The sequence below is a fragment of the Athene cunicularia genome, assembly GCF_003259725.1.
Source record: "Athene cunicularia isolate RWA chromosome 4 unlocalized genomic scaffold, athCun1 chr4_part1, whole genome shotgun sequence".
In the NCBI taxonomy this organism is placed as follows: domain Eukaryota; kingdom Metazoa; phylum Chordata; class Aves; order Strigiformes; family Strigidae; genus Athene; species Athene cunicularia.
The window spans coordinates 26557658-26573961 of record NW_020799098.1 but is presented as its reverse complement, the minus strand read 5'-3'; the positions used below and the strand labels follow the sequence as shown (position 1 = coordinate 26573961).

Sequence of the window (16304 nt, the reverse complement as noted above, 5' to 3'; positions counted from 1 at the left end):
CTGTCTTTTAAGTAGTGACTTGTCCTGATCCTGGCATGGTGGGTGCTGCACTGCAAGAGCCTGCTTTGCAAATGGGCAAGAGCTCCTGGAGAAGCAGTGGGGCAGGGGATGTGCTGGGGAACGAGGCCCTGGCCTTGGACCAGTGGACAGGCTGGGCCCCATGGTGCCTTTCCATCCCTCACTCCACTGCCACAGCCTCCGGGAGCATCACCTGCTCCCCAGGAGCCACACGAGCTGAAGCTCCTACTACCAGACACAAGGAAGGGCTCTAAGGCTGCGTGTGTCCCGTAGCGCACGCTGTGGGAGCACCTGCTGGAAACAGACACCCAAGTCAATGTATTTACACTACTAGTTTAACAGATATTTAACACATTGTAAAACTTTTTAATATCTAACAGTTCAGCTCATGAGGGCCCCACTAAGATCTTCATAAATAGCTGCTTAAGAAGGAAGCTCTAGACTACAACCTAGATTAATGGGTTGAAATATATGGAACAGTATTTGTTCATTTTGTTCTGCTTTACTTGAAGATTCCTATCTGTTTCTTCTTATTGTTGTTCTTGTTAAATGCTGGCCATGATATTGACAGGTTGTGGGGTTTTTTTCCTGCATATGCATCTGTTCAAAGATCAGATTTAGAATCTTATAAATAGCACTAAGCTCATCGCTGTTGAAGCAAGGGGATATTTTAGGTGTTTTCCAACACGTAAATTCAACTGACTGGAGTTTTCATCAAATACCTTAAAAAGTGAGTAACCTTACCTCCAAATTCTTTTGAAAAATAAATTTAACTTTTCAGAACTCTGTAATACAGATTGTAGCATACCTGGTTAAGTAATTACTTCATTCTTTATAGTGACAGCAAAGAAGATTAAAGACTTAATGGAGTTAAACTATTGGGGTAGAGGTACCAACTAAAGTATTTTAAAACGTATTCCATGTAAAATCTTTACTGAACAAATGAATAACTGGTGTGCAATTCCAAATAAAACCACAGTAAATAGCTTACAACAATTAATTTCTATTAATTTGTATTTACAATGTAAAAATTATTTCTATTCTAAATTTGGAAATCCTGCACCATTGGTCAGCAGTTAAAAATTAATATAAGAATAACTTCTACTTTGAATACTCTAGGTAAATGAAGGAATTGGGTGCCCACATATTAGTCTGATTTTGGGATACAAATTCAAAACTTTCATATGCAGCATTTCAAGTTCCTTGATGAAATACTAGTATTTATAACTTTTACCTTACAAAGATAATTGCAAAGATCTTTTACATAAGCAGCATGTGCTTGATAAATATAGAAATACCTATGAGAGTAACCATGAGAGGAAAAGCATTTTTTTGCCAATAGCCTTTGGAAAGTTGGAAAAGAGGGCAAAAGTGAAGAAAACTGGAAATGCTAAGAGAGATGAATTTGTTACATGAAAATCTAAGTAAATTGGATATGGTTATGGTTATCAGAGTATACAACTTCTCTGTGTGTTTTAAGAGTTTGACTAGCTGGGTGGTGGAACGCATGCATACATCTATGCATTTACCGGCAAATTCTGCTCTGACCTTTGCCTAAACTGCTGAGGAACTTTAGTTGTGAGGAGAGAGGGATCAGGGGGATCTAATCAATGAATATAACTGCCTATGGGAGAGGGTAAAGATGGCAAAGCCAGACTTTTCAAAGTCCAATTGGACACGGGCCTAAGCAGCCTGGTGTCAGTGATCCTGCTTTGGGCAGGGGGGTGGACCAGGCAAACCCCAGAGGGACCCTGCAGCCTCAACTCCTTGGTTGTTGGGGGACTCCCCGAACCAATGCACTGCTCCGAGGAGGTATAACATCTTTTCCCCCTGTGACTCAGCATAAAGGTGACACCGAGGAGAAACAGGATTAGTCCTTAATCTTGTGGATACTTTTACTCATGGCATGGGAGGTGGACCTGCCAGTTTTGAAGCTGTTTTATGGATTTATAGTCAGCCATGCTAATAACACAAGCACCTAGACTAAATCTATAAATATCTTTGCAATTTGAAGCAGTCTGTAATGCCAAAAAGAACATGATGTGTTACAGGACCAATGATGTGCTTCATTTCTATATATTGCTTATATATGATCCAGACAACCAGTCCTGCCTATACACAGGATACATGAAATGGCCCCAGTCTGCAAAATTCGCATAGTTATAAAAACAGTTAGTCACAATGTAGAAGGGAAAACAGACAAGTTGTTCCCTTCTTAGTCTAAGCAGTCTATAGCTACAGAGCTGAACTATGGGTCAGCAAGGATGAAAGATGTGTTTTAATGTGTTTTCTTTACTATTCAATCATTCCGTATGCTTTTCAAAGGCATGTAGCTAACCAGTGAGAATGTTTCTCTGATACTCCTAATATACCAACTACAGTATCCTTAAACAGAAATAACAAATTCAGTGAATATATTTGTATTTTTCTATTGTTTTGATAGTCAGATATAGCATTGCGAAACATAAATAGATGGAAAAAGTATTTTTTTTGAAACCCAGAATATTTATTGAAAACATTAATTTCTAAGCATTCAGACATAGCCGTAAGTTTTTGTTTTAAAGTAGGAAAATGAATTATTTGAAACAATAGTTTACATTATATATATCTTCTTTCAAAATTACTTGTGTTATTTTTGGTAACAATAACAAGAGAGAAAGTCTTGTATACCACTTGTAAATTAATATAAAAAAATTAACAGTAACAAGATTAATTTCTCATGTTACAACGAAAGAATAATATAGAGTCCTTTTTTGTCACTTCCAAATTATCATGAGTTTCTACAGAAAGATTCTCTTGAGTTTGTGGCTTTAGGCTTTTCTATTTTCATTTAAGTTTAGAACAATTCAAAACACAGATATTGGCTTGTTGCAAAGGCTATTTTATTGATATTTGCAATTATTTTTCCAACCAGAATGTCAGATTTCGAGCAGTTTCACTTTGACTTTTACCAGTCCAATTATACCATAGATGACCAGGAAGAAAACCTCAGTGGAAGCAGAAAGTAAGTATGCTTAAAAAAAAAAAAAAGGAGAGAGCAGAGATATCTCTCAAAGCTCAAAAGAAACTAATGACAAAAACCAGAGTGCAGTTGCCAGAAAAGGGCTATATAATCAATACAGTGGAATTACAAGCCATAACAGTAGAAAGACAGGAAGAATCTTATTTCATCTTTTGCTTATATTTTTTAAACCTATTGGTGACTTCTGCCCATGGAAGAAGGACACTGAGGTCAAAGTTCTGAGTGGTTTCCCCATCAGGAGTTTTTGACACAGCTGCAGCAGGAGGTTGGGTGTTGCTACAGCTTCCCTGTTCAGCAACTGATGGATCTGGTTGGCTTTGGGGCTTGCAGAAGTAAGAGCGAGCTTCATCTAGACTTTCCCAAGGCAGAATGACTTATAATTGAATCTTTCTTTATAAAGGATTGGGTTTTGTGCTACTTTTATATGTACAGATGTTACAGGTTTTTTACCTAATTGAAGTAACTGAACTTCATGTTATTAATGTGGATTTTAGGGTACATATTGCTAGAAATTCTTTAAGCTCCTTCTTAGATTCAAGAAAAAAAAATAATCTAAATATATAGCTCTTCCATTAGCAGTATGGACATATCTCAGGAGTGTCACCAGGCTGCTTAGTAGAAGAGTCAGGAATGCCTAAACTTGTGAGTACCCTCACAGTGCTTAAATTTGTGGGTTCCCTCACAGCTCCTAAATTGTCTTTCTCCTCACTCCCATCCTGGAGGCCTGTGCTGTGCCATTGCCTGAGCTGGATGAGCACAAAAGTGGGTGCAGTGGTTTGCAACATGCTGGCAGGAGCCCTTCCTGGTTTCAGAGGGGGTTACAGTGAAGGGAAGCAAAGCCATGGTCGGCAGCTTGGTATTCACTACGCACAGTGGATACTGTGCCCAGAAAATTTCCAGGTTCCCCAAATTGAAAATAGGCAAAAAATTTAAACTGTGGTACATGGTGAGCAGCTCTAAGCTAATGTGAAGTCACTCGTTGCAGTTACTTATTTTGCTGTGATTTTCTTCTTGTACTAGGATCCAGACAGAAGAGAATCCTCCAACTGGTGCTTTTGCCCTATCAGAAAAGCTTCCCTTCCCTCAGAGTTACACGGGCCAGATTTTGCAGCCAATGTACAGCCCTGACACTCTTTCTCATCTTAGTTATGCTGATGGATTTGACGAGGAACCTCCTTTGCTAGAAGGTGAAAATAAAACCATGGACGATGTGTGTGGTTCCTGGAGGTGCCTACACTTTTCTTTGCCAGCTAGTGGTAGTCACTAGAGAAACAGCAGCAGAGCTGCCAAGCCTGGCTGTGTAAGCTTGAGCCAACAGCCCCTGGCCCCCAAACCTACATTTTCTTATTTGAATTTGCCAAGGACTCATTCACCCTTATAGCACATACAGTATATACTTTACCACCACTAGATGACAGCATGACAGTAAGTATTGCATTCACATCTCCAAATATTTTTCTCCATCCTGCATACATATTGGAACATCTATAATTAATAAATACTGATAATAATCATTTTTTGCATATCTAGTAATAAATTTAATAGTTTGAAGATGCTAAATAGCTTGTTTCAGTGGGAAAGAAATTGAGAAAGCTGCTTTCAGCTTCAATTAGTTGATCATTTAACTACACAAACAATATCATTCTTTATGATGATTGAACCATCCTAATGCTAGTGGCTGATTTCGTAGTCTACAAAATACTTGTACTACATTAAAAAAAAATGGAGACTTTGTGATTATTTCAGCATAATGTAAAAAGAGCAAATTTAGCCTGCTTTTGCATACTGGAAGGCAAGTGGAGTTTTTACTACTTAAAAGATACTACTACTGCTTTAAAACCAGCAAGATCACTCTGTTTGATATAGATAACTGCTAGATCTCTACCTCTCAGACCTCCAAGCATTTAACTCCACATGCAGCTCACCCCGTGAAAAGGATGTTGAAATGCAACTGCTTTTGATCTGCAGGGCTTCAGATATGCTCCTATCTGTGTACCACATAAATCTGACCGAAGACACACACATTTTAATACAGAAAAACTTTATTTATATAACATTTTGGCTCAGCTTGAGGTGATAGATTGGTGGAATAAGGTAAAGACTTAGCTTTCCAAGCAGATTTAACACATTGCCAGTCTCAGTAATTCTGGCACCCAGTTCTAAACCTAACTTTTCCCTTGCTGGAGCATCTTGAGGAAGATGTTCACGCTTGCAAGCTGAAGGTTTTCTGCAGGAGTTATAAGAGAAATCTTTATGCCAGTAAAGTTAATGGCAGAATTCCCATCAACTTTAACAGGAAAGGACTTTGTTCTGTTTCTAGGGGTCCTCTGTAATTACTTTTTAAATGCTAAAAGAAAAGCTTATAAAGCACTGTAGAAAGTATTATTAACTTGCCTTGAAGGGAGGAATGTCATTTTTAAGTGCCTCTGGAAGTTCAGGCTTAAGACACATCTCTTGTCAGATTTGCCAGAATTAAAGCATATGTCTCTGTCCTCAGTGTTCTACAGTATCTTGAATTCTGCAGTTACTGTTAATTAGCATATTATTCAACATCTAACTTAGTGTGGCATTTGATATACGTGTTTTAAATATAGAATAAACAAATATTAACTTAAAAATGCTGATGACATTTTTTGGTTCACTGCCTAAAATGGGATTTAATAAATTAATATTCCAATTTAGCGTCAGAGCTAACTCTCAGATCTACTGGGTATATAGCAGGGACAGCATGTTGCTTCTACGGAATACATCATCCTACAATATTATCTTCACTAAACAACTAATTTGTTTGCTTGTTTGGGGTTTTATGGTATCTAATTTTGTTCTTGTGAGTAATTAACAATCCTGGAATTTCTCGTTGCAGAACTTGGGATCAATTTTGAGCATATATGGCAAAAAACATTAACAGTTCTAAATCCAATGAAGCCTGCAGATGGCAGCATTATGAATGAGACAGACCTCACCGGACCTATGGTTTTCTGTTTGGCCCTTGGAGCAACATTGCTGCTGGTAGGTTGTGGCAGAAATCTTAAAAGATTTCTTTGTTAACAAGTTAATGCCTAGGTGATAATTCATGTGAAGTTGCAGAAGATGTAGTACTGGCATAAAATGAGTCATTTGCTGCCATTTGTTCTGAGATTATTGCATTGAAAGTACCTGCATAAAGTTTAAATGTAATGTAGATATAATACAGGTGAAGTGATGTATTCCTTGCAGTGGAAAGAAAAGATCACACCATTTTTTGGAGTGGGATTTTATATGAACAAAGGACAGATCTGTACAGTATAAATATATCCTGGGGAGGCTCTGAACACCCGAAGCATAGCAGTGTGCGCTAGCTAAGGACCTAACAAGGAGGTTTTAAAAGAGGGAATAAAAAGGCATAGCAGATCAGCCTGTTTTTTCTACCATTTACTACTGTTTTGAAATTATCTTCCCTCAATGTTATTTTGGATAATGCAGAGATATCTAAAAAATTATGTAACTAAAATAATGTGAAAAAGAAAATGGAAACAGACTTTTCCTTCCCACCTGAAATTTGCAATACCTTCCTATAAATTTTGCTAGTCCTTTCCTAGGTTATATTCTTTTCCTACATCATCTGCTAAGCAAAATATGGTAGCCTGTGCTCAACCTCTTTCCTCTTTATTAATATAGCTTTTCTACAGGAGGAAAGCTGAACAGGGATTGTACAGTACTCCCAAATTCATCTATTTATCACTGACAACAGGGGCTCACCACTGCTGCTGAAGTACAGCGATGATTGTCGGCAGCGATTCATCAGACAGGGATAAGGTGGAACCATTCTGGGAAGGGCTTTACTGTTCTGCAAGAGGTGAGAGAAATGGGGCTCTAGTTCTCCATTTCCTCTGTGATAAATAGTGCTGAATCAGAAGACTCTTGCAAATTCTTACTCAATTTGTAATGTCAGTGCAGTACCTTGAATGTGCAAGCTGCAATATAAATGACAAGTATTATTATTATTATTTATGTCCCTATAAAAATAAAAATCTTTTAAAAAGGTGGAAGACGCAGGAGGAAAGGGAATAAAAGGAAAAGAAGGTGGGAAGCTAGAGAAGACAGGCTATTTTCCACCTAGATAAATAAAGATAAGAGGGGAATAGAAGGAGAAAATTCTGAATATATAATCAAGAAAAAATAGAAGCAAAGCTAAAAGAAAGAACAGGACAAAAAGAGTTGTTATTGATTTTGCTCCCTGAATAGCCAACAGTTATAAGGAATATTAAACTACTATTATTGAAATAAAGTACTTTAATTATTATATTTATTCTGGGATATTAAACTTTTTACATACCATTAGAAAAACAACTAGTTTCAATGCTCCAGTTTTAGGCCAGCAGAACTCGTCTAATACAATCTAATGTTTTTGTGCCACAACTTCACAGCAATAAGACTATGGGATTTCCATGGGCCATCTTATAAATTCAGGCTGCATGTTTTATCTCAGATGCATTTCAATACTGAAGTGACTCTTCAGCTGTGTAAGCTATGATATCTTTCTGTACTTGAATAATTCTCTTCTAATAGCACCAGGAACACAATTTGGTTGAGAGCTTGTTTCCAAAAATAATTTATAAATTTTATTTAGTTTCAGCTTTTTAACTATGGAAAAATATGCAAATATATTCATCAAATGGTAGCAGTTCTTTCAGAGGACAGAGAAAGAGAGGAAAGGTTTGTTAGCCTGGCAGCAGGACTTGATCTTCTTCATACTGGTGTAAAACAGGGCAACTCCATTGAAGATAGTGAAACAGCAGTGTGAAAGGTAGCAGAAGCCCAAATCTCAGCTGCTTTGCATATTACATAGTCATTCGTACAAAATCAGACTTCCCCATCCACTTAAAATAAGGATAGTAGTACCCACTCTAGGCAGATGCAAACAAACCCACAGAGTTTGATTCTTCTAACCTTGTTCCTTCCACAGGACAAATCTAGCTCTTTCCATTCATCAAAGCCTGCCAGACTAATCAAGCTTGATTCTGGTTTTACTTTCATCACTGTGAATTGGGAGTATTCCTGCGTGTATGACTCAATATATTTACATGTGTTAAGAAAGACTAGTTTTTTTTTTTTTTTTTTTTTTTTTTTTTCCCTCTCTCATTCCCCTGCACTGCAAATCAAACATTTCACCAAGTGGAGACTTGAGTTAACTGCTAGTGCTAGTGTTAGTGCTCCCATCATCTCTGTCTCAGTAATTTCTTAATCTTAAACTAAGATGCTAAATATTGCTGTGTCAAATAATTAAATACTCTGAAACAGTCTGTAGTGGTTGTTGCATCTGTTTGAGACAGAGCTTTTCTTAGGTTGTCGATAGTAAAACTGACCAAATTGTTGCAGATGTTAAACTTACTACAAAACTTTAATGACTGAAATTGTAATTGACAATAATCTGAGCTGGTGTTGCTCTTCCACACCATCTCTAGCTATCATTGGTTTTACTTGGAGAAACAATTTTTCCTCATTATTTTATACCAGTAGTATGCAAATTCTAGCAAAGGACTTTGTACATAAATAGGAAGATTTCTTATGCTGTTATTTCAGGAATAGATCATTCCCTTATGGCAGAACATGGGGCAAGGGAAAGGCCAACACTTGGGACATTGTGAGGATACGGACAACCTGGCTGTACCTGACCTACCTTGACAACTGAAACCAGAGGAGAGCTCAGCAGTGAGTCAGGTCAAGCTGAAAACAGGATAATGGTGTGTAGGGCTAGGGCCTGAATAATAGGCCCTGAAACAAAGTTGACCTCTAGATGAACCTCACAACTAAACATTATCTATTATTAGTATCTATTAATTAGTAAAATCTGTATTACAATTAGCATTAATTATTAGTATCTGATCATTAGCAAAATATGTACTTTCACTAGTGAAAGATGAAGCTTAGACAGAATATAATCAGTAGTGAGGGTGAAGTGCTGTGAGAATGTGTATCCAACTTTCCTTGTTTAGCCTTGTTCAAGGCTCAGAACTCAGTGTCTGGCCTTGTTAGAAACTCCCTTGGTTCTCCCCCACCGAGCCCTGGACAAGCTTTGGGTAGAATCCAAGAGGAGGATGAAACCAGATGTTTCCACTCAAAACAAAGGTGCAAGTGATTCTAACTTGCTGATTTTTGGTATGTAAGGCTGGACTCTCTTGCCACGTCTTTGGATGCCTCACCTACGGGTGGATGCATTGCGTAGGGTTTCTTACTTGCAGGGAAAAATACTCCAAATCCTCGCTGCAACTGGGGCCCCCCAGCCACTGGGGATCTGGATGATGGTAACATATCCAAGTGGTGATGCATCTTTCTTAATCACTGTTCTCCCCATTGTGTAGTAATGATTAGGTGCGTTACCTTGCTTGTTCTTATTTTCTATGATTAACTGTATGTAGTAATAATTAAGTATACCACTCTGTATTTTCGTTATTGCTTATCTTCTGTATTACTTGGTTATATCCTTTAATTATTAACAGTAAAACAAGCCTACTCTTTTCACTCTGGTGTCTGAGTGATCCTCGATCAGCAAAACATGCAGCTGATGTAGAGGCAGGTCATATTAACTGAGGCTGCCTTTCACATAAGCGTGCACTGCTCCCCTACTAGATCTGATGAGCTGTCACCAGCCTGCAACATTAGGACGTTCAAGCTGTGCCATCACTAGATTAGGCTCTCTCAACTGCATTGCTTTGTCTCTGTTCAGCTCAGATACTGCTGGTATCCCGTGATCAGTTTCCACACAAATGGATACAGGAAGAGGGGGCAGAGGAGGGTCCTCAAAGTTCGTTTCCCACAGATTTTATTAAATTGTATGGATAAGTAAAGTGAGAGGTCTTCTCAGTCCTCCTTAACTATCATGAAGGAGATACTTGTAAGTATTGTAAACCATGAAAATAGCTTCAATAGTATTTTCACCTTATCCATCATAAGAGAATCCAACCATAAGCTACAAAATTATTAGGAAACTGAGACTCTCTATTAGTTTTATTAGTTTATTAGTTTAGCATATGCTATATATGATGTGTGCATATATGGGTGTGCGTGTGTATGCACAAACACAACTGTTTTAACTATGTATATACATATTGCTGTGTGTTAGGAAGGTGATACGTTGTGGCCCTTCATTTGAGGAGTTTATTCCATGGCTTCAGGGTTGAGTCTCAGGTTTGATCTTTCTTCTTCACAAATGCATGTTCTCATTAGGATACAACGTTCCAAGACAAAGTAAACAAAACCATCTTCATCCCAATCACTGTTTATTTCTGATGTACAAATGTTTATTTCTGATGTACAGATGTGAAAATGTGCATAGTCGATATTCAGTATTTCATTTGTTAGAAGCTTAAAGAGAGAGAAAAAATGTTTAACAGTCTTTTGTGACTGTTCATTTTTGGGAGTGAACAATGCCCTCATGCCTGGAGGTGATCTTTCAAAATGATGGCAGGAGATGAGGAAATCGGTGGTGCTGGGGCCACTGTTGCCTGTTGTACTAGCTTTGTGTATAAATTAGAAAGCATCAGGCTCCAGGCTGACAGGCTGGTACCTTTCACAGGCACTAAATTCACACAAAGGATAAAACCTGGAAGAAAAAACACCTGGGGATTTTTTCATTCATTGGGAAAAAAAAAAAAAAAGAACACAAGCTGACAGTTACTACTCAGGTTTATGTTGAAATGACTGTTATATTGATCTAACCAGAGAGATGTGTCTTTCCCATGGTAGTCAAGGGAAGAATTGACACATTCACCCTGAAAACTATCATACTTTCAGCAAGGTTTTACTAGTTTTTTGCAGATCTGCTTAAAGCTGGGGTTTGTAATAAAATGGGAAGCATATCAAATAAGTCAGGTCATCATTTTAGTTAGGACATTTTTCCACAGCCCCATATACGCCTATTGGACAGATATTTCCTGGCACTAAAATGTGCTTTCCATAAATTCTTCTCAGTTTTCTACCAATTAGACCTTCCCAAGTCTCCCCAACCAATTCCTGACCTGTTCAGAGCCCAATGACAGTAGAACTGAGAATCAGCCTCATAACTTTAAGTTAGTGACAAGCACGTTCTCACAATTGTACCTTGGAATTTTTTATGCAAAAATCATCCAAAAGTATCATCTGTGGTTTACAATTGAACTGATGTAGGCGAAGCAGAGAGTGTCAACAAGAAAAAGTAACAAACCTAATGCTTGCCTTCTGTCTTCTCCCACTACTTTGCGATCACTTGCTCACTTCTGATGCTTCATGCTTACTCATATTTGTTCCAGGCAGGAAAAGTTCATTTTGGCTATGTGTATGGCATGAGTGCCATTGGGTGCCTTGCTATACATGCCCTACTGAACTTGATGAGCATCCCAGGAGTCTCGCATGGCTGTGTTGCAAGTGTCTTGGGCTATTGCCTGCTGCCCATGGTGATCCTGTCCTCTTCTGCAGTCATCTTCTCGCTACAGTAAGTACCAGTCTCTGGCAGCAGGAAACATATGGAGAACAGTAAGTCAGAATGCTGGTGTTATGCAAAACATTTTGTAAATGGCTAGGTAGTGAATTTTGGCTTCCAAAACTCTAAAGAAAAACACCATTTTGTTTGTGTGTGTAGGTGGAAATGGACAAAACTGGACTGTGTTTGAGAGTAGTGATATAGATTCATTTTAAGATGAGTCCTTAATTCCACTGTTTCCCACTTGAATTGACAGTGTCTTTGATTTTTGCAGCAGCCTCAGATGCAATTTCTGTTTTGTGGAGCCATCAGTGGCCAAACTCGGGGATCAATTTTAAGAGCAACTGCCAGACTTTGGTTTTATATAGTTGTTTCTTCTGTACCTTTTTTTTTTCATAATATCAGGCTTCCATCCTTATGTAGATCGACTTCTGTGTGACAGAATGAGATAATCAAGCAACCCTTAATGATTTGGAGCATTAGACAAGTGTTTAAGATGTAGTAGAGTTGTATACCCTGGAGTGTAGTTGTGGTATAATTGCAAACCTGAAAATAAGTGAAAACTTTGAAAAAACAAATGTGTGGTGGCATATGTATCTATGCGTGTGTGTGTGGGTGTTCAGTAATATGCCTATGAATAGGAAATTTGTATGCAAGCCTCTCCTTCCTCCTCATTCGGTAAGTCTTTAGAGATACAGACTGTGTTTACCTCTCTGTTCACATACAGCAAAGTACAAGGAAGCTCCAGGTCTTGCCTGAAGGCCTTGAGCAGTACTTTTATCTGTCATTAACAAGTTATTAATAATGGTTTCCCTCCTTAGCCTTTGTTGTTCACTCACATTTTTAACTCTCCAATGTGTAACATACGGGACCTGGCAGCTGATGAATAAGGACTGTGCCCCTGTTTGTTTCCTTTGGAAAAACATCAATTTTATATACGTAAATATAATTTTTTAAGAAAATTTTATAGTGTGATGAAGATTTTGGCACAATCCTTGTTGCATGTTTTTGCAGAGGTATGATGGGTTAACCTGACCATAATCCACGTATTAATGTGTTTCTGAGCTGTCCTTGATGAGATGAACAGTAATGACACGGAAGAAGTCGTTTTTTCTGTGTTCTCCTACACTTCCCATATTTTTTTGATTAACCTGTTTAATAATATACCCTAATAAAAGGTGCAGATACATAATCATAGGACAGATGGAACGAACTCTAACCCAGCTGTTAATTTATGCAGGGTACTGTTGTCTGTACAAGGAATCCCCAAGCATACGCCACACATTTGTAAAATGTTGTTAAATTACAGAAAGCATATCTTTTGAAAATCTATAAATACTATACTGCGATAGCCATTACAAAATTAACCTTTTATTTATGAAATGAATTGATAACATTAAGTGCCTGTGTACAGGATTCTGCAGTCCCTTCTCATCCGCCATATGAAACTGCTTGAACACAGCAAGTACCAAGGTTAACTATTACGAACATGCTATTAAAGTTAAATGGTAACTTTTAAATCCCAAACGCATTTCATTATTTTTAATTTAGAAATTTATTTAAAATAGCAAACAACAATACATTCATGATACATTCAAATATTTGTAAAAATGTTACTTCTGTCTATTTCAAATTGTAAAGGACTAACTTCGATGCTTGTTTTCACAGAAAATATAAGTAAGATATTGCGTACATCTATTGCAAAGATACATACAACCATTTTCAATTTTCAGGATTAGCTATTTCATTTTAATATTTTGGGTACTGAATTGTACCAAAGAGAAAACCAGTTATCTTATGCAAACTTACATGGAACCAGATTTGTTTGTGCCCGTCTATGCTGATATCATGTCTGAGCCCAAGTTGATTAGGCCATCTTTCTGGGAGAAACATCAGCAGACTTTTTTCCTGGAAAAAAACAACAACAATTCTTTACTATCAAATCCCTGAAAAGAGTGGTCAAGCCATTTCTTTAACTAAACGGTGAAGGAAATTAATCTGAGTGGAGAAAGAAGTTAGACCTGCAGATGCAAAGGACCCATTTGGTGACCACATCTGCAGGTTGTGAGAGAGAGAAGTGGACAGGGTCCACTCATGTCTGTCCCCCCAGCTCAGTCTTATGCCAGTACACCCCCAGTCCTCTTGGTCACTGTGAGCATGACATCTGTCTTCTGCCCTTCTCCCACGCTTGAGGATTTGGCCCTCATGGACATTGCCAGACACAAACTCTCTGAAAAGCCAAACTATTCCTTTTGGCAGTAACATGCAGTTAGACCAAGGATTGAATTTTTAAGAGGTATCTCTTGGCTCCAATATGATTTTATGTTACCTTTCCATCCTGTTCACTGCCAGTCCTGGAACAAACCATGAGAGGCCATTGTACTTCAGTGCAAGACAGCAGCTGCAGCTCTAAATTTTACTACCTTGTGATAGCCCCCTAAAGAGTCATTATACTAGCTGAAAATTGTCATCACACAATATGTTCCTGCTGCAGCCCATCCCTCTGCCAGCATGGGTACCTGCTCAAAGAGCCATCCATACCAGCTCTGAATTTCTGGCTATTTAGGTGAGCATCTTAGCATCTCCACTTGGAGCAGAGTCCAGGAACTTGGTTCAGAGAGCCCAGTGTAATTTCCTTGAACGCCACTCTGTAGGATTAAAGGACACATAAACTGAAGATTTTAAATCACACAGTCTTTAATGTTTTATTTTTAACGGGTTGAAGTTGCAATGAGGTGCTGAGTCACCTTAAAATCAATTCTCTCTTTCCTCCCCCAAAGTCCCAAGAGCTGACACCAAGTACCTTATTGGTCTGGAGACTGGATTGCTAAGAAATGAACTGTTCTATGTTACAGGATTGCATTAAGTAAACAAAGTCAATTAAATAAGGAGAGCTTTACTCATCACGGTTTAATTGCAATAATACTATTAGTGGAGATTATTTCTGATAAATTGGCCTAAGTAAATATATGTTGTCTGTTTCTCACTTCTGGTTCTGTCTTGCTGATACTTTGGAAGAGTGGGACACCAGAAAGTCCTTTAGCAAGCGGCAGAGATTCATTCATTCTCAAAGTCCTTGAGCCTGACACAGCAAAAGTGTGTAACGCAGCCAAATCTCATTATGTAATTCAGCAGCGTTTTACGCGCCTGATCTCATGCATTTTACAGAAGCAGGCTGCAAATACGGAGTGCAAATAAAGCATATGTGAAACATTACTTATTGGCAAGATTTTGTTCCTACAGGGTTTAATAGTGAGCTCTCTGTAATCTGCAGGAATATTTCAGTGGGCTTTGGACCATAGCCCCATAATCATCAGTTCTCCATGCTACCCTGCACTTGAGAGGTGGCAGAATGTAACTTCAGAAGGGCCCAGCTGTCACCAAGGGGCAGTGTGGAAAGCCACCATCCTTTCAGTGTGCAGAGAAGGATGCCATGATGAACAAAATATTTTTCCTCAGAGGCTCTTTTCCCATCCCTTACTTTCTACTCAGTGTGCACCTTTTTTTAAAAGACCAGTTGAGCTTTCTGCTGGGAGGCAGTTACCATCTTTCTGCCCAGTCAGCTGAGGTGCAATTCTTTAAGAGACTTATTGCCTCTCCTTAGAGTCTGAGGCAGACTTAAAACCTGTGCCATGTGTTACAAAAATGCAAACCCTCCGGGTCATCAGGCTGCCTGGTGGAAGAGTAGGTCTGCAGTGTCATTTTAGATCCTAACAACTTCTACAAGATGCTTTTGGCTGCAATAGGATCTTTTCTAACTTAAAAATTAAAATAGCTGCTGCATCTGTTAGAGCCCCAGCAAATTTATTTGGAAATGCATTGTCCTTTTAACAGTACTTCTGATGAAGCTGCTACTTTTATCCGTGCTGAAGAAATTGCCTTTTTGTTTTCCGTTACTATTTTAATTTGTTTCTCAGGCTTGACTTTCATTATGTCAGTCACTCCTTGGTTCTTCCAGTGACTGTTACCTTATCAGTAACAAGCTGCCAGACATGAACTTGAATTTGATAAAATATGATGCTACATTTACTAACTTTTTTTTTTTTTTTTTTTTTTTTTCTCCTAGGGGGACCCTGGGAACTTTGTTAGCTCTGTTTATTATTGGATGGTGCAGTTTGTCAGCCTCCAAAATTTTTACCTCTGCATTGGCAATGGAAGGACAGCAGCTTCTTATTGCATACCCATGTGCTTTACTTTATGGGCTTTTTGCACTTCTAACAGTTTTCTGAGATGTATTTTCTGGTAGCCTTGTTACAGTCTGTTTATGGTTCTTGGAGGGGCAAAGGGTTATTTACTTATTTTTAGATTACTTAGCACTGCATTAAGTTCCATTAACAAAATTAGATTATAGGATTTACCTTTTTTTGCCTAATGGCTGATAATGAAATAAAAAATCAAGCTAACAGGTAGATTACTTCAATAATGGTGTTTTGAAAGTCTTCCAGCTTAAAGAAAAACATTTGTATTGAGAAGGTAGTAAAAGTGAAAAAATATGAAATAAATGATAATTTTGAAAAAGATTCTGTTCTGAGTGTTTAATATATAATACATATACTAGAGAGTAACTGGAAAGCAATAATGTAAATATTTAATAGACCTAGTAAATAAAGGAAAATACAAATTTATTTGTTTCAAAAAACCCAACTTGCCATCTTATATGATTACTAATTCATATCCAGAATTTATGTGTGGGGGTTTGGGGTTTTTTAACAGAAGTGTGAGTTACCCTGCTTTGTGATGTTGAAGAACTGTCCCAGAGCAGTTGCTACAACAGAGGGAGGAAACTAGAAATGTCATCTAGATTTTCCTAAGAGGTGTAGCTGTCCA

The 16304-nt window shown here is 38.0% G+C and overlaps 1 protein-coding gene across 1 annotated transcript; it reads left to right on the top strand.

Moving 5' to 3' along the window:
* The first annotated feature begins 728 nt into the window (after positions 1–728).
* Positions 729–15752, top strand: YIPF7 (Yip1 domain family member 7). Its single transcript, XM_026847073.1, has 6 exons — positions 729–748; positions 2933–3022; positions 4061–4227; positions 5904–6049; positions 11308–11489; positions 15544–15752. Exons 2-6 carry the CDS (start codon positions 2934–2936, stop codon positions 15704–15706), a joined length of 747 nt encoding a protein of 248 aa, XP_026702874.1. The 5' UTR covers positions 729–748; position 2933; the 3' UTR covers positions 15707–15752.
* Positions 15753–16304: the final 552 nt, after the last annotated feature.

Bases quoted from the DNA above. Each gene is read 5' to 3' on its own strand.
- YIPF7 (XM_026847073.1), top strand. From the start codon at position 2,934: ATGTCAGATTTCGAGCAGTTTCACTTTGACTTTTACCAGTCCAATTAT. The intron at 3,023-4,060 runs GTAAGTATGCTT...TTCTTGTACTAG, and splicing joins AACCTCAGTGGAAGCAGAAA to GATCCAGACAGAAGAGAATC. The intron at 6,050-11,307 runs GTAGGTTGTGGC...TATTTGTTCCAG, and splicing joins TTGGAGCAACATTGCTGCTG to GCAGGAAAAGTTCATTTTGG.